Source organism: Pavona decussata, unplaced genomic scaffold (assembly GCF_977016875.1).
Source record: "Pavona decussata unplaced genomic scaffold, jaPavDecu1.1 SCAFFOLD_58, whole genome shotgun sequence".
NCBI classification, from domain to species: domain Eukaryota; kingdom Metazoa; phylum Cnidaria; class Anthozoa; order Scleractinia; family Agariciidae; genus Pavona; species Pavona decussata.
In genome coordinates, this window is record NW_028145480.1 from 3,609,844 (window position 1) to 3,627,453 (window position 17,610).

A 17,610-nucleotide genomic window follows, 5' to 3' on the forward strand; every position below is an offset into this window, starting at 1 on the left:
ATTCCTCTATTCCGGAAAAAAGCACAAAAGGATGAAGAAAAATATGGAACATTTAATACGTTAGGAGTCTCTCACCCATGCTCCTCACCGACCGCTTTTAGAGCCTAGGTATAAAGCGCTCTGGAAATAATAAATTAGTATTTATAGTATTTTCGGACTGTCCTGTAACGCCATGCACGCGAAGAGAATCGTCGTGCGCATACATGAAGAGGTTACTGTCACGAGGCTCATTGAAAACGAGGCTTATTGACCGAGCGAGTTGTCAACGTCAGGATCTCATCCGACGAAATATAAAAAGTACGAAGCAAAGAAAGACAGTGGAACAAGGAAACAGAGCTTAGGTAAGAGATGTTTATGACAGAGCAAGTAACAATATACATTCTAGGACCCCTTTTAAGTGCATTTGTGCTTTTACTACCGTTCCGATGGTGACTTTGGTTAAAAACACCGAGCCCCATTACACGATCTACGTGCATGCTTCACAGTTTCTAAGGCCAGTTTTTTTTTCTTTTCTGATTTCTAGCTAAAGTAAATTGCTTCTTTCACACAGTAAGGGCTTGAAATTGTAAATCTTTCTTCACAAAACCTCAATACACAAGGACCGGCTTTAAAAGTTATGCTTACACAAATAAGTTGTCTAAGTTAACGTGTTGTAAAACCCTGAAACAGCAGCAGGCTTCAAACGTTTACATCACACTGTAGTGTGTAATCTGAGATTACACACGTCTCAGCCGTAACGTCTGCAATGGATATCGGCATTGATGGGACATTGATATATGTAACAATCGCGACTATTTTGTGGGATAATCTTCCCACTAAATATTCTTGTGTTCGCACAGAATTAGCAGTACGACAAATTTACGCCCCCGGTATAACAAAATATTAGGCTGAATATTCCCCTCGTTCAAGTGTCATTAGAATACCGGATCAACACAGCATATTTACGCTCCTAGTATTACAAACCATTAGTCAAAATACCCCTTTTGTTCAAGCGAAATTAGATAAAAAAGTTAACAGTACAACGTGTTTACTAGCCCCCGGTCAGCGAACACAATAACATTACTCAATACTCCTTTCACTCAAGGGAGATTCGAATGCATCTTCTTAGCCTAAACTATGACTACACAGAAACTTTATTACGCTTTTCTATTTGCAATGAGTTATTAAATCGTTGTTTCCGACCAAAACACGAGAAATAAAGAGAACATAGGTGGTCACTAGGCCTATTTGTGTGAAAAGGGGGGAAAGAGATTATAAATATAAATAAGGAGAGGGGTGCGTTAAAAGATATTTCCGAGTTTTGAAAAGTACATCAAGAGTTTTAGCCATGTTCACAAGTCCTGTCACTAACCGATTATCACTAATTACGGGACAGCTTGAGAGAAAGAGCTTTCAATTGGGAACTAAAGTTATTTATACGCCCTCCACACTCAAGCACCTCTCAAAATACAGACCTGTCTGTCAACAAGCGCTTTATGTATTGGTTAGGATTAGAGCTGAGAAAAAAACGTGACCTTTGACAAATTCCAATTTCACTTTGCAATAACCAGAAATCGCATGCCACAGCTATAATACAAAATGATCAAACACCACATTATAGAATTGGACGTGTAATTAAAGCCGAGCTTACGTTGCGACACCAAAAGAATCTTCAGTGACTGCAAGATAGGTTTGATTAATGATACTGGCGTCAATTCACCACGCGTGTGGTCTTTATTTGAATGTATCTACAAGTCAATTGTTAGGAACAATTGATCTAGCCATTCATCCAAGGTCATGGATATGAAGAGTGGTTTGAGTATACACAGAAAATTAGTACAAATTATTACATACCTGCCAATCTGAAGACAAATATTTTTGAAACTACTTACTGGCATTTGTTAACAAATCATACAGCTTAAGCCCCTGGAAGCCATTACGGCAGCTTTTAAACACTTCCTCTATCGGAAAACCAATTATCAACGTCACGCCTACTTCGTTCGTGCCAAAATGTTTGTGTTGTCGCTTGCCGGGTCGCAACAGACTTTGCTCGCCAACTTTCTAAGGGTTTTACTCGACCTGTTGTATAAAGGAACTCTGAGAAGATTTTTTTTTTGTGTGAAGGCTAACATATTGAATCGATTAATGGGGCTTCAGTGAGACGCAGCAGCACTATCTGTAAGAGGTAAGAGGGAACATTTAAGAAACCTTATCCAATATCAGTGAGGTCACACTGTAGTATCGCTTCTAACTGAATTCCCCAATAAACTGAAACAAGAAAACTTTACAAATTTGAGGCAAGATTGCCCAGAAAAACAGCTTTTAATAGCTGGAGACACAGGTTACCCCCATCGTGAAATTATCCAGTCATTTGCCATGGCAGTTGAGAAGTGTTTATTTGACGTTTCACGTGTCCATGACGTCACGGCCATATTCTCCCGCCAAATGTCAACAATATGCAAATTTCCCATGTATTCGGGACAAGACCTCTCCTTTCGTCCGTCACGCTTTTCGGCGCATAAGAAGTCGACTTGAGGCAAGTCTATAAAGGAATACTTAGTCACGCCGTGCATGTGCGAATTCACCACGGAATATTTGACTTAAAGCACAAGGGAAAAGTAACATCGTCTGAGGTGAGAATTCATTAACATGCCGCATGGCTAGTTTCGACTGTCGTATCTCATTAGGCGAAAACGTGAACATAGTTTAAAAATACAAACGCTTTTCATCGTTCTCGATCGCTCGCTAGAAGAAGCCCAAGATAGCATCAAATAATCAGAGCATCCGTTTAATAATAAGTCGATGACTAGAATCCCTTCTAAACTAAGAAAAAAAAGGGAAGTAACGGTTTAGCTTTTGCTCAGGGAAAATTAATACGAGGCCCCAACGAAGGAAGAAAAATGTAGACTTGACATGCGGCTATGCTGGAATCGCTTTCACGAATCCGTGATTTCGGTAACAACAGCAGAGCTTTCTTTCAATTCTCCCCGTTCTATTTGACCTCAAATCTCTTTTTATGCTACAAATTATAAAGAGACAACTCATAATAAATTTCAGGACAATTGAACTGAAGCCACAGCTACCGTATAGCGGCAGTTCGCCAAACAATATTTATCGCCCGTGCATATCATTTCGCCGTGTGATTTACCGTAAGCTCAGTTTATTTCGCACACAAACACTTTATCGCTCAGCGCTATATCTAAGCCAACTGTGAAGCATCAACATAGATCGGCGGAAAACAAAGGAAAGCCGCTTCAAAAATTAAATATGAAAACAAAACATGCTTGACTTTAAAAAAATAATCGCTATTCACATCACACTGTGATCCGCCGCCAACACGCATAAAACTGTCTTATGTACATTGAATGATGCTTGAAAGGCAGAAAATACAGAAGGCGTACCTTTTGAAAAAGATCAAAAGTCATCAAATCCAACAAAGACCGAAAATCAAAAGCGCCCTACAATTCGCACCAACTGAATGCCTCTAAACATTTGTGGTTAATTTACCACGCGTGCGGCTCATTATTTTAAAGAGATAGGTCATTTTGTAATAAAGTGATAATCCATGACCATTATCGCTTTATTTGTTCTGATTGTGTAACGTTTTTAATCATTTTGCTCCTTATTCAATATATTACATTAAGACGACAGCAAATCCCTGGAAGCCACACAGCTTTATAAACACTTGAGTCTATCAAAAGTTAATATCCATTACCCCTTGTTGAATGACCCTTCGAAGTTTGTCCCGGAGTTTGTCAAACTTGTCACGGGTTTACGCGTGCCTAATATCAGCTAATATCTGTGGGTCTGAAAGATTCATGATTTATTGCGGTTTATGATATTTTTAAAAAGAGCTAAAAAAAAATACGATTCACGGGAGAATGGCGCTTCGCAACGTAAACACGCGGATTTCAGATCCTGCGGAATATATTAGATACACAATACAACAGAATTGATTCAATTTTAATTAAAGCTGTGTCTGTTTCGACAGCTTTGTTTTCATGTTGTTTTTGTTCTTCATAAGAATATAATTATATTCTACAATGAACGAAATTTAAAAGCGTGAAAATTTACGAGGACTTTGGACGCGAATGTGTGGCTTCATCTAAAAATCAACAAATACGGCACTCGACTATTTTTACGGCGATACATATAAACAAATTCGGCAAACAGAAAATCTTGTCGCGCCGCTATCAGTGCAGTACATTGAAAGCAAGACGCCCCGCATCCACCAAACAATACGTGTCTAAATAAACTTTCTACGCGCGTGCCCTTTTATTTTAAAGTGATTAGGTCATATTTGCACGGCTATTATCGCTTTGCTTTTCACGTTTTTAAGAATTTCCTACCTAATTCTAAAGATATAAAAAGACCATACCAGTTAAATTCCAATCCGTAACGCCTCCTTGACTCGTTGCTGTCAAAACATTGTTGAAATTTACATGAATTCAATTTCAATTAAAAAGCAGTCTGTTTCGACAGCTTTGTTTTTGTTCTTCATCACAACATCATTGCGAGTAAAGTTCCGCTCGAAAAGGTCATGTTTTAGCGGCAACACATACCCACCCACACAAAAACAATATGCCAAAGTATTACAAAGTTGTCGTGGTGAAGAATCGTGGCAATAATGATCACACCATGCTTATTTACTAATAAAATTAGCAGCCACAGGAACCTCGCACCTACTTGACTTAAACAACTTTTATACTTCTGCAGTAATTTGTAGATTTGTGAGGCGAAAGAAGAAATTAAACCAGCTGCATTTCGAACGTTCACACGTCGCCCTTGGCCTTTCTTCAAATCTACTGATAATTGTTTTCAAGAAATCTGCCCAGACACCTAACCAATATTCAGTAGTAGTCTGCTTTCAAAAAATATGAAAATAACCACAACATCAGTATGGATCTGCTGAAAACGGAAATGGTTATTTAATTTTTCACACCGTGTTTTCCCAAGGTTGTTATGGGTCACTTAATTTACGTACATTAAAACTTCCGATGGCTTTAATTAACGTTCCCGTCATAACAGCTGTTTCATTTCATTTCACGCAGGTACCGTCGATTCTCAGTTTTTCAGAAACTCCGGCGTCGTAAATTCAAAAGACACGAGAATGAAAATTTACGAGGACTTTGGATGCGAAAGTGTGGCTTCATCTAAAAATAAATAAACACGGCACTCAACTTTTGTCTCGGCGATATAGATTAATAACTTCGGCAAACAAAGTCTTGTCGCGCCGCTATCAGTATATTAAAAAGCAATCGCGCCCCGCATCCACGAAACAATGCCCAATGCGTGTCTAAATAAACTTAACTATGTGATCAATATACCACGCGCGTGACCTTTTACTTTAAAGTGATTAGCTCGTATTTTCAAGGCTATTACCGCTTTGTTGTACAGGAAGCCCTTGTTCTTCACATTTTCCCACCTACTATTCTAAGGATATAAAAAGACCACACCAGTTAAATTCTAATCCGTTACGCCTAACATAAAGTAAAATTGATAAATTCAATTTCAATTAAAGCTATCTGTTTCGACAGCTTTGATTTTGTTCCTCATCACAACATAATTGCGAGTAAAGTTCCGCTCAGGATTGCTGATTTTAAATTTTCGGATACGTGCCAATGAAGCAATCAAGGTAATTTGCCAGTAATACTTAAAATATAAAGGAGCGACTGTTTGCAAAACGGCAGTCTTGGGGAAGAAGTAATCAAGACTCGCCTCCAGTGACTTATCATCAGTCGCTCTTTGACGGCCGACCGACAAGTGTGCAAGGCCAAAGGAGGCAATTAAAAAACTCAAACCTCGCTTTTAAGCACTTGTGCGACAGATAATCTGTAATAGGGACGAGTATAATTACCAAAGCAATTCTATTTCCTCTATTATCATCCTTTGTTTTGAACGAGACTTTCAAAGGAAACACCTGCAGCAAAACAAGTTAAAACAGCTTACTAAAACGAAACATAGCCGTTTTAAATACGCCTTCGCTAGCGCTGCGCAGAATAACGTTCCTACACAGACCAAACAGAACCAAAACACGGACGAGTCTCACGCAGTGAACATTTTTCTGAATGGTAGACAAACCCAAAACAATTTTACAATGCTTTTGTTATTAATTTCTACTGCTTTCCCTTTAAGGCACGAAGCTTTGTGCCCTTCGAAAACAATGAAAGCTTAAGACATGTTTTTCGACTTGATCGCAAAACTATGCTGGGTATTTTAAAACTATACAATCACAGGGCCATGCTGCTTTTCAGTAATGCTTTTTTGCCTATAAATTAATGAGACTTAGGAAATTGTCAAGGAAAAGACACACAAGTCTGACGCAATAACTGCTGATACCCATTACAAGTGAAATTGAAATTCTCTGCTCAAATAGATATCCACTGTTCAATGAAAATGATTTTTTGTTTCATAGTGCCGTTCATTTACGGAAAGCCACAATACAGCCCGTCGGCCTCGCTCTTAGTCACATTTGACGGTGAATGTTTAGGTATCCCCAGGCATTTTCAAATGAAAGAGGATTTAAAATCATATATGCACGCACTCTTTCACTGCGCGCCGTTCATGAGTCAATGAACAACAGGGTACTATCTGAGGTGGAAAATCACAGGCGGCTAAAATTAAGCAGAGTTAGGAAGTAATGTGATGAATAAAACGACACAGTTCTAAGTGGAGAGGGGGTCAAATGTTTCACTAATTTGCATTTGTGATAAGGTTGTGCTTTTTGTATAATAAACGTTATCGGGTTATATGTTATCGGGTTATGTTGCCTCTGTGACAGTATCTATAGCTGTAGCTACTGATTTCTTAGCACAATTTTAGAGTAAAATTAATGTTTATTTCTCAAAAACTTATTGAAATGTTTTTATCCAACGCGATAACATGACAGCCACTTAAACGAAAAACGATTGTTCTCTGATGCCATCCGGACATTTTAATGTCTGCATTCTCCTAACACAATAGAAAGATACCGCATCCTGTTGATTTGTAAATTACCGCTTGATATTAGTACTCCCTCACTCAATAGAATGTGTGCGTAAAAATACCAGACGATGAGTTTATTTTATGACCGAAATGAAGCTTCAACAGCTGCTTGACCGCCTTGATTTATTTAAATATAATCCGACAATGAAGCAGTGTTTGACACTGACTTTCTTACTAATTTGCCCTTTTGGCAACCAGTTCTATTTTTTTGGTTGCCCACCTGGAAAACGTTTTCTTGCCATTCACACTCATTATGAATATGTTTGAGATAAACGTAAAGCACAAACAAGCCACTCATCAGTTTGCGCATGCGAATGACATTTTAGAAAGAATGACTGGTCAATCTGATTGGACACCGCACAAACAATGTATGGACTCTTTCGGAGACCAGAAGATCTGTTTCACAGCGTAGCCGCGTTTATTGTTTATCACATGAAGTCTAAATCTAGCCATGCTGTTCTATCGCTAGAATTTCATTAAATTTTTGATTACTAGTATGTCTCCCTGGACACCATTGTAGAATAATTCATGTGTTTGATAATAACAGTGTTGCTTATTTCTTCTGCTATAGATTCCCGATGGCCAAAAAGGGTGGATCAAGTGTAAGTGCACATTAAAGACAGTAAAGTTCGTAATTTTATCAGACTTTGGAAGTTAATATTTAGCTCATGACGTCTCTGACGGAAACAAAATGTACTAGGATTCCATCAGTTTGACCCGTCGATAAAATTTACAAGTTTAGCAAATTCATATATAAGCTACCAAGCAGTACTTTTTATGTTGTAGGATATTTGTCACCAGAACATCTTGTAAGAGATTTGTTGTTTAACTTTGGCTGCCTTTTATGATGAATATGAAAGAAAACTGGGAAAATCATTGTGCTGGACGAGTGCGCATGTTAGCAAAACCGGTTTTTCTTGTACAGAAACTACCAAACCGGTTTTTACACGGCACAAATAACTAACTATAGGAGCATCGCCGTATGTTTGCACTCGTTTCGCCATTACTAGAACAGTACTAAAGCGATATAGAAAATACGGTTGTTTGCTGTTTGCTATGCCTTACGAAGTAATTATATCTTGAGTATAACTGAAAGGCAAATTTTATGAATAAAATTGAACTAACACTTGAAGAAAACTAGCAGTAGAGTTCAGCCATTTATAAGGAAGGAAATACCTTCCTGTCGTTTCGTATAATTATTCGCTGTAAGTAAACAAGTACGAATAAAAGTTTCGGATGTTAACTCAGCGTATTCTTATTCAAAGGATAATGAACGAATGGACTTTGACGACTCGGAGGACAAAAGGTAGGCTGAAAGCTGCTTAAACTACGAAAAAGAAAATAAACACCACAAGTATATATGGTCAACTGGCACAAGCCCTGCATGCTCATTATCGCTCCCCGCACTAAGTTACCCGACAATGCGACAATATGAGAGATTTCATTTTATACAAACACACCAACGGACGAAAGAAGAAGAAACTACACAAAATCAATTGCGGTTTTTGTTCTTGATTTTTCTTTCTATTTGAAAAGATATGTTCCAACATTTCAAAAACTCATTAATAATTCATAAGCCCATTGACCTATCAATAGTCGATAAAACATCACATGCAGTGGTTTTAAAACCCGATAAAACCTCCTCCTTATTAGTATGCGGTGTTTAATGTTTTTTTCGTATGCTAATTTCCAACGTTCACAAAAGCATCATTGTTATGAACTCTCTTGACACACGCTTTTCTAGAAATGTTTTTGAAGCCGTTCAAAAAAACTCGCAGCGCGTGTTTTATCGGGTATAAATGTCCCGATAATACTGCTGCTCGTGTTTAAACATTACATTACATGTCTTCGTCAGTTATTGAGACCTTCATGAGACTTCGTTTTGAAAAAATACTCGCAAGGATTACAATTCTCACTTGGCTCCGAGGATTTGGCTACTGAAACGACAAATTAACTATTCCTTCATGAACCTTGGCGTGATTTACTGTGTTTTATCCTCCTTGGCGAATGGCTACATGGCTAAGTAACAAATTTAATACAACGATACTGGCCTAGTACATCATGGTTTTATCTACACAATCCTGAAGTGACCAAGCCGCACTTACCCAGCACCATACTTTCTATCTATTAATACTGCCCGGAGGTGGCCTCTCTTATAAGCCTGGTGGTTTGTTGAGGTCTCCTTGCCATTATTGTAGATTGAATAATTTCTTTCTTTGTTTTTTTTTTTGTTGTTGTTGTTGTTGTTGTTTTTTTTTTTTTTTGGTAACACAAATAAATGATGATGATGATGATGATGATGATGATGATGATGATGATGATGATGATGATGAGTGTCTTCTACGAATTTCAAAAACGTCTCGATTTTCTGACAAAAATTACTCAAACCATGAAAATAGAAAAAAAGTAGACACGAACCGCAACGCACGCACTATCCTATAAATTACTTCAATCCACTTTAGTCACATAGCTATCATTAATCTAAAGGTCTTACGCTTGGACTATATGCTTGGCTTACCTGTGTTGTGCTGCTCTTTAGTAGCGGTAATGAAGAACCCGCTGATGTCGGGCAAGACTTGGAAGTAGAAGTGAGAGAAGGGGTAAATGAGCAACATGGAGAAAATCCTTCCTCAAATCAGGTGAAGACTGGCACCACTCAACACTTGCCGATTCGGCTAAAACTTGCCATACCTGTAACAGAAGTGGTACTGATAATGATTTAACTTGAAAATCTGCAAGACCTAAAAAATGCTAACTGTTAATACAACAAATAAATCCTGATTCGTTGCTGAAATGACTGCTACATAAAGAACAAAGTTAGTGAGCTACCAAATCAACACTTTCGAGCATACATCAGACGGGAAGTTTGAAATTAAATATTTACTTCCGCATGTCTTTAGCATGTCTTTAGCGGAAAGAAATTGTCATTGGGTTCTATAATTCCGAGTCTATGGATAGAGTCCCAACACTTATTCACATCCAGTAAACGTACTGAGCAGCACTACTACTCTAACTAAATCTTTTCGTTGTGTGGTATCGCTGTATATTTTTACGAGTTGTGATGTGGGCGAGTCAAAATTGCAAACAGCGGGTTAAAATATTCAGCAATACCACATGTCAAGGTGTCATGTCATATCGAACTTGACCTTTTCAATGAGTAATGATTAAAAAAAAAAAACATTCTACCGGACGAGCACACGCAGTAGAAACCCGGTTTCTTTAAGTACCAATAGCTACACAAATATCGTAGCAGTCATACTCGTTTGGTGCGTCATTCAAACTGTGATTAGTGATACAAAGTGATTATAACACTAAGTGTATTTCTCCTCTTCAAAGAATAATGATGAAGACATGGCCTCCGACGAGGAGCAAAGGTAAGAAAGAACAAAGCTGCTGAACTCCAGAAAGAAAATATACTAAACGCGTGATTAGGAACACACCGAATCTCTACTAACTACCACCTGTCTGCAGAACACCTCCCCAGATTGCAGATTGCATTATTTGGCGACTGCGATCATAATCGCAAACGATCACAAAGAGAACAAGCTACCAGACTGTGGAGCACGTTAGCTAGTTGAATACCAAAACTCTAACCAGTCCCTTAATGATTTTACGAGCAAGACAAAGCATTCCTTTTAAGACAGGCTTGTTATTAGTTGAATGCGACTTGATCTCAGATTTTCTATTTTAAATGCAATTTCGGGAATGTTTCAATCTCAGTACACTTCGCTAAGAGGCTTTGGAAACGAAAACATTATTCATCCGCGAACTTCGATGTGACTTCGTTTTGCTTAAGACGATTCAATCACCAGGATCACGTTTATACCACCATCTACCTCTTACACGCTTGCAATGCCACGGTTATAATCTCAATAGCACCAATTACACGCTACCAAAATGACGGACAGATAGATATCAGGATATATATATATTTTTTTCAACTATGCTTTTCAATCTTTGTAACTATTTTCCCGTTTATATAGTAACGGTTTCTAGAACTTCTTACTTGTAATACATTTATGTAAGTTGTTAACCTGTAACTCAGTCCCTTTTGGGTTATTAAAAGAAAATAAAATTTTTATGTTATTCTTGTAAATATTCGTCTTTCGACGCGACGACATTTACTAATAAACCATCATCGCCATCATCATCATTTTTACCATCTCCATCATCACCATTTTTATCATCGCCATCATCATCATCATCATCATCATCATCATCATTTTTATTATTATTGTCATCATCATCATAATCCTAGATCTGAGCGCTAAGTTAGAATTCAATGAATGGATCTTGGCCAATTGTAGATTTGGTGTTATGTAAAATTTTAAAGACATTCATTTTCTAAAACAAATACACTCTGTTTTTTTTATAAGAACGTCTAATTTTGGAGCTGAGGCTGAACGTTGTTATATTTTTTTTGCGATTTGAGGCTGAAAACGTTCTTAAGATGCCTCAACATTCTTATAAAAAAGGTTCTTATAAAAAAAACAGAGTGGATACTCAGTCCGTGTATAAAAACTATATGCACGCATTTTACATCAAGTTACTTCTGTTTGTGCTCATACAGCTAAGCTTGGCTTACCTGTGTTTTGCTCCCCTTTACCAGCAATTATGAACAGGACATGCAAATTGACGGAAACGAACTGGCCAATGGCCAACATGGCGATGGCCATTATTCAAATCAGGTGAGAGAACCATTTAAATCTTGTATTCTTCTAAAACTTACCACACCTGTGAGAAAAGAAGTACAAAGAATCATTTGAATTGAAAGTGTAAAGGAGCTCATAGATCTTCATAGGTCTATAGACCTTATGCGTAATTCACGGCCGATTAACAATTCTTTTCCAGTTATAATAATTGGCCCTAGTAACCTCGTGTTTGAGTGAAAATTCAATCAATTTTTGTACAAGTTAGGCTTGCTTGATTTTCATGAAAATTATCCGCCGCCAATTTTGCCTCAGGTCTACAGATGAAGTATTTACAAAATAGGAAATTACCATTCCAAAAGGAAAACGAAAAGCGAGATCACCTAATCCTTATTCAACTAGTTATTCACCGTTGAAATTTTAACCACATAAGGAACCCAATTAAAGAGTTAGTTACCAGACAGACAGACAGACAGACAGACACAAAACTTAAGTTGCATTGGCTTTCAAAGATGCGTTCTCCTGCCACTTCAAATAAGAATTACTATAATAACCGTGGCATAATCGGTTACTTAAAAAAACACATTTCTTATACTCTCTTGGAATACCTACAAAAGGGGGCTATCTATCAACAGGTTAGCCAGGCTCAAAACAGGCTGCAAATTCAAGAGGCTTACAAGACAACACTGGGGCATTAACACCGAGCATTATTTGTTCCTTCCCAGGGCCAACAAGAAGAAGGCCAACAAGAAGCTGAACAGCCATATGAGTAAGTGTCACAAAACATCAAATAAAATTGACGTTGGCAGGAGGTCTGCGAGCCAATCAAACTCCTGATGGTGAAAGAACGGACCCGCGATACCATTTTATAATGTAACATCCTCAAAGAACGAATGCCTTTGTGGTAAAACCCTGCACACACTCTTGTTGGCCTTTTAAGGTGGATGACACAGGTTTCCAGCACTTTCCATCGTTTCTACTTTGAAGGATCAATAACACAACCAAATGCTATCTGTTAACACAACAATTATGCCTTCACAAAAATGCCAAATCATTGACGAAAATGTCATGGTCATTTTCTGGACATAACAGATTACCATAGCAACCGTATAACCTGTTGCAAACACCTCCTTGGTTTAGCTTTAACCCGTTATAACCCAAAAGCGAGCTCTGTTACCCCATTTAGTGTTGGGGAACTGTGATCAGCCTGTTTCGATACAATTTTTAGCAAAGCGTAAAAAAGGGTAGGGAGGGGTCCGCATTCACATTAAATTTTCGAAAATACTCCTTACCTCTTCAGTTCTCGTAAGTGAGTGTTTTTCTTTTCTTTTCTTTTCTTTTTTTTTTTTTTTAGTATTTTCACAGAAAATGTAACGGTACATAACCATTACGAAAGACCTCTCCCTCAGGTAATGATAACCGAAAAATAATTGCAAACTCGGCGTCATATATTTCAGTAAGCTTTCTTTATATTTTATTTTAATTTTACCTTGTACTTTTAGGAGGGCAAATTGTTGGTAAGTGTGTTTATAAGCGCTATTTTGTGCTTCCCTAGGTAAATCAAGACTTTACTTTCTATAAGAAGGCTACCTTCAATGGCACAGGACAAATATACTTAAATTTTGAACTTCTCTATCTGTCTTAGTCACCCTTTCTTATGCATGTTGTGTAACGTTTATACATTTGAATTCTTGAATTCTTATTTTACAGTACGGTCCAAAGGATCACCTTTGATTCAATTTCAATAGAATAAATAGTAGAACTATTGAAACAAGACCAATCTTAGAAATATCAGGGTCAATTAACTGACTACAACTTATTTTCCGTTTCACGTTTCACAGGAGCACGATGAGGATGTCAACGCTATTTCCATTGTACTGTTTGTAGTATTTTTATATTTGATACGTGAACTGTAAATTAAATTATGTTTGGATAATTTCGTTAAACTATATTGTGATAGCGTCACTTAATGCGCCTGCCAATGTTAAGGGTGTGGTTAAGTCCAGAGGACAACGTTTTGGTGTGTGCTTTCCATCATCTTTCCTCTATCCACGATCGGTCTAGCCATTTGACAGTCCACGACCAGTCTGGATCCAGTATGAATTTGGAATTGAAATAGACCGCAAGCAGCCTCCTTCTTCTCATAAGTTTTGTAGCGCGCGCGTGATGGATCAAGCCAGCTAATTTGCATAATTTAACGTCACTTTGAGCGCGCCTTCTGAGTTAAAAAGTATGACTGCTCGAACTCTGGAAGGGAAATTTATATCAAAAAAATAGAATATTTGACTTGAAGTGACCATTCTTCCCCTGCCAGAAGTACACCTCCGCCAGCTTAATATTAGCGACTTAAAAAAAACGTCGCTTAAAAATATAAGTTCGCGTTAAGCCGCGGCCACACGAGCGATTTTTTGCTCGCGCAGGTGATGCGATTTTTTCAAATTTTGTCGCGTCGCCAGCGCGAGATGAAAATCGCACCTCTAGCCACCCTCGAACTTGCGACGCGACAGGTGAAAAAATCGCAAGAAAAAAGTCGCCAGAATTGAAATTTTCGCGACAAAATCGTAGAGACAGCGCCCGTGTTGCCATCCTGCAACTAACCCTCGTCATCCGCAATAGCTTGGGAAACGCCGGGATATCAACGACTGAAATTTCCGTCAGAAGTTGATCGTAAGTCCTTGTTCCTTTCTCTTTGCGAGCCTCGGACGGACCCACGTTGACGTTTTCTTAATTTTCTTCTTCCTTCGTTTGCTTTTTATCGTCAAGAAGAAGAATGCAAATAGGCGATAAAACAATATCTTCGTCCGAAAGGGCCATCCGCCATGTCTGTTTGTAGCGCCAGGTCTCTTGAAGTATGCAATTCACGCGGCTTTCAATTTGTCGCCAAACTCGCTAGAATTTGTCACTCGTGTAGCCACCCTTTCGCGCTGGCGACGCGACAAAATTTGAAAAAATCGCATCACCTGCGCGAGCAAAAAATCGCTCGTGTGGCCGCGGCTTTACTTGTACTACTTCGCGATTATTCCAATTCGTTCAACTTGTACAATGTGGCCGAACTATCCACTAACAGAACAGCTGGAAACGGCGTTCAAGTTGAGACAGAGATTAAAAAAATTACCGTCATGTGCTCACGTTCTCCACAAAGCCTTGAATTTAGTCATTTCACGTTGTGGTTTGGCCGAGCACGGTGGAGAAATGTACCAAATTCAAAACGCACGTGCAGGGCCTTTGTTTTTCTCATTATATCCTATTGTTTTGTGACGTTATCGTTGCCGTCGCCGTAGAAGCTTCTTAAACTCCCTAATGATAAGTGCATAACCGTTTTCTGATATGTTAGTGGGCACTCCCCCTCCATCTACAACCTCTTACTCAGAAAATGAACACGTGACACTTCTTGCCCACCATATAAATTCCATCATATTAGTGATTTCAGTATCGATAATATGGATATAACTTACGAAACGTTCTCGCAAACCTGTTTTTTTTTTTTTATCTGTTCCCTTGCCTTTATTACGTTCAAGTTTCTAGCCATCATTTAACGACTTGTATACAGTTCTTTGATTCATCACTTCCGACTGCTTTTTATTCTCTCTCAATATAACAAAACAAAGATGTGTTAGACTAGACATTGTCTCTTCAATGAGGAAAATGAATGACCCTCGAAAACTGTGACCAACATAGCTTCAAATACAGTATAAAAAAATCGCGCTCAATCAGGATTTCAATACAGCATCCAACCAAATACCCTTTCACTCAGTAATCAAGTCGCTGGTTTCTAGCCGAGGCCTGATGTAAACTAAAAACATGAATAAGACTAGACATACTCAGAATTAAAAGTTGCCATTACAAACTAAATCAGATACACGCACGCGTTAGCTACCTTAGCTACCTTCAAATGTTGATAACACGCAATCATCCGCGTATCCCAACCCACCCCTTTAAAAGGGAGGAAGAAGCAAAATTCTCTGTCAGACCTTGAACTTTGAACTAATTGGTCGAGCAAAAGAACTCACAACTGACCCCACTCTACCCTCCGCGAATATGAAAACAAAATGAAAAATCAGAGGTTAAAATGTTGGGGCCTCAAACATGGGCTGGGTGACAATATTTAAACAACAATAAAAAAAACTACAAACATCCACCAACGCCCTTTCATTTCATTTGCCTTTCAAAGGGGATTCAAGTGGTCTATAATTTACCAGCCATCACTTGTGACCCAACCGACTTCAATCACCCAAAATCCGCAAAACAAATACTACTACCTAATCCCTTAAGCTGCTACTCTGTCACGAGTACTTACAGGGAAGGCTAAGCTCCGGTCACCTCAACCAACAACAAGGCAGTTTCCAAGCAAGAAAAGAAAACATTTCAGTTCATTATACGACTTCCCACTGACAAACAGCTGGGTTCAGTATACTAGTAGAAGTTTGATTTTTCCTCAACTCTGAATCAATCATGAACTAAGGGGTAAACAGCATGTGCTGTAACGTGTGAATTCAAGTAAGGTTGGGTGTTTTTGAATCCCAAGCAAGACCAGAGACTCTTCGGCAACTCTTTCTGAACTGGGCGCATACATATTATCTATTTTATCCTATCTAACAAAATTAACAAAAAAAAAGAGTTTTTGAACTGAGGCACGTGCAACGCGTTCTGTGCCAAGGGCAAAACAACTGAGTGTAGACCAGACTCTGGTTGAATGTCTTGTACGCTTGCCAAACGTTCATAGCACTAGCCTTAAATTCATCTCAGTTTTCCTCTATCGTGTGTTTAATTGTCTTTCCGGTAACTGGATCGTTCAGCGGAGTGGTTTCAAATGGAAGCAGGCCCGCAGCAGGGGGAGGGGCAGGGGAGGCTTGAGCCCCCCCCCCCCCCCCCAGAATAGTTTTAAAAAAAGTGCCAAAAAATCATAATTAAACCAAATTAATGTGCAGCAATCACTCTTGAACTCTGACGCTGCAAGTGCCTTTTCACAACCTTTAAAAAGTTGTTTACTTCCTTCGCTAACAGTTTGTTTTTATATACAACAGCAACAAAGGCACTCCTGCCTTGTTAATCAGAAATAAGAACTAAAATGGATCGAAATCAACCAATCTCAAGCCATAAAAGCTGTTGAAATAAACGATGGTAGTCATCGTAAAAGAAACGGCAAAAAAACGTACCAAAAAGGGTGATACAGGTGCAAAGTTATTGTTTTCCCTACTAAATCTACTGGGTTTTATTATGTTCTCGTTGCATCTTAGAAACTCCCCAATCAGTCTGTTTTTTTTTTTTGTTTGTTTTTTTTTTGAGTAACGGGGCGAGGGGGGTGGTAGTTTTGTTCAACCATTTTGCTAAGCCCCCTCAGTTGTTTTAGCCTTGCTACGGGCCTGGGAAGATCGACGCGCCAAACATGAAGGATTGAATGCATACCAGAGACATGAGGTAAGACTGCACATTACTCGAAAAAGTAACAAGTTTACACAGCACTGAAAAGGAAGTGACTCTTCACATGTAAAAAGCTGTTCTTTAAAACCTGGTAAAACGTATCTCAAAAATGTGTCACGCAGAATGGAGATTTGATTTTAAGAATCTATAATCATCGGTGATCAGAACTTAAAATAATAGACGGATGTTTCTTCGAAAATTCCACTGGGACGAGGATTTTGTGTCTTCCCGTTAGCAATTGAATTTGTTCGTTTTAACATGCTGGAGGCAAGGAACAATTTTAAATTCATTATTGGAAGAAAAGCGTTTTCTGAGAAAAGGTGGACAAAATCAATACTCTCGATCCCCACAAAATGTTTTTCTAGGAAAACATTAACATATAAATGTATTTTCCTGGAACAATTGTCTCAACGGCGACTCATTTCTAAGCCAATCAGAACTTAAAATAACAGACGGCTGTTTCTTCGAAAAATTTTACTGGGACGAGGATTTTGTGTCTTCCTGTTAGCAATTAAACTTGCTCTTTTCGACATGCTGGAGGCAAGGAACAATTTTCAATCATTATCAGTAGAAGAGC

At 38.4% G+C, this 17,610-nt stretch overlaps 1 protein-coding gene and 1 long non-coding RNA gene across 10 annotated transcripts in view; one reads left to right on the forward strand and one right to left on the reverse strand.

Annotated features, from left to right (window-relative positions):
- The window catches only part of LOC146479723 (uncharacterized), a 199,417-nt gene that overhangs the window by 92,926 nt on the left and 88,881 nt on the right, over positions 1 to 17,610 (reverse strand). For 6 of the 8 annotated variants that reach the window (XR_014864888.1, XR_014864889.1, XR_014864887.1 and 3 more), the window contains exons 4-5: positions 11,549 to 11,697; positions 9,482 to 9,654 (exon numbers count right to left, since the gene is read on the reverse strand). This is a non-coding gene — a long non-coding RNA (uncharacterized LOC146479723). The remainder of the gene's footprint in view (positions 1 to 9,481; positions 9,655 to 11,548; positions 11,698 to 17,610) is intronic. The other 2 variants (XR_014864891.1, XR_014864890.1) reach the window with 2 other exon arrangements.
- Positions 29 to 13,685, forward strand: LOC146479735 (uncharacterized). 2 transcript variants are annotated; one of them, XM_085110600.1, is made up of 9 exons: positions 29 to 341; positions 7,535 to 7,565; positions 8,229 to 8,269; positions 9,503 to 9,602; positions 10,300 to 10,337; positions 11,573 to 11,651; positions 12,338 to 12,381; positions 12,967 to 13,021; positions 13,454 to 13,685. In XM_085110600.1, exons 2-9 carry the CDS (start codon positions 7,542 to 7,544, stop codon positions 13,526 to 13,528), a joined length of 456 nt encoding a protein of 151 aa, XP_084966726.1. In that variant the 5' UTR covers positions 29 to 341; positions 7,535 to 7,541; the 3' UTR covers positions 13,529 to 13,685. The 2 variants fall into 2 exon arrangements, with proteins under 2 accessions (XP_084966726.1, XP_084966727.1); XM_085110601.1 differs by lacking the exon at positions 29 to 341 and adding an exon at positions 2,481 to 2,612.

What these genes read in the sequence shown, in the direction of transcription:
- LOC146479735 (XM_085110600.1), top strand. Translation starts at nt 7,542, where the DNA reads ATGGCCAAAAAGGGTGGATCAAGT. An exon ending in AAAATCCTTCCTCAAATCAG is followed by an intron (nt 9,603 to 10,299) that starts GTGAAGACTGGC and finishes TCCTCTTCAAAG; the next exon opens with AATAATGATGAAGACATGGC. An exon ending in GAAGCTGAACAGCCATATGA is followed by an intron (nt 12,382 to 12,966) that starts GTAAGTGTCACA and finishes TTTTTTTTTTAG; the next exon opens with TATTTTCACAGAAAATGTAA.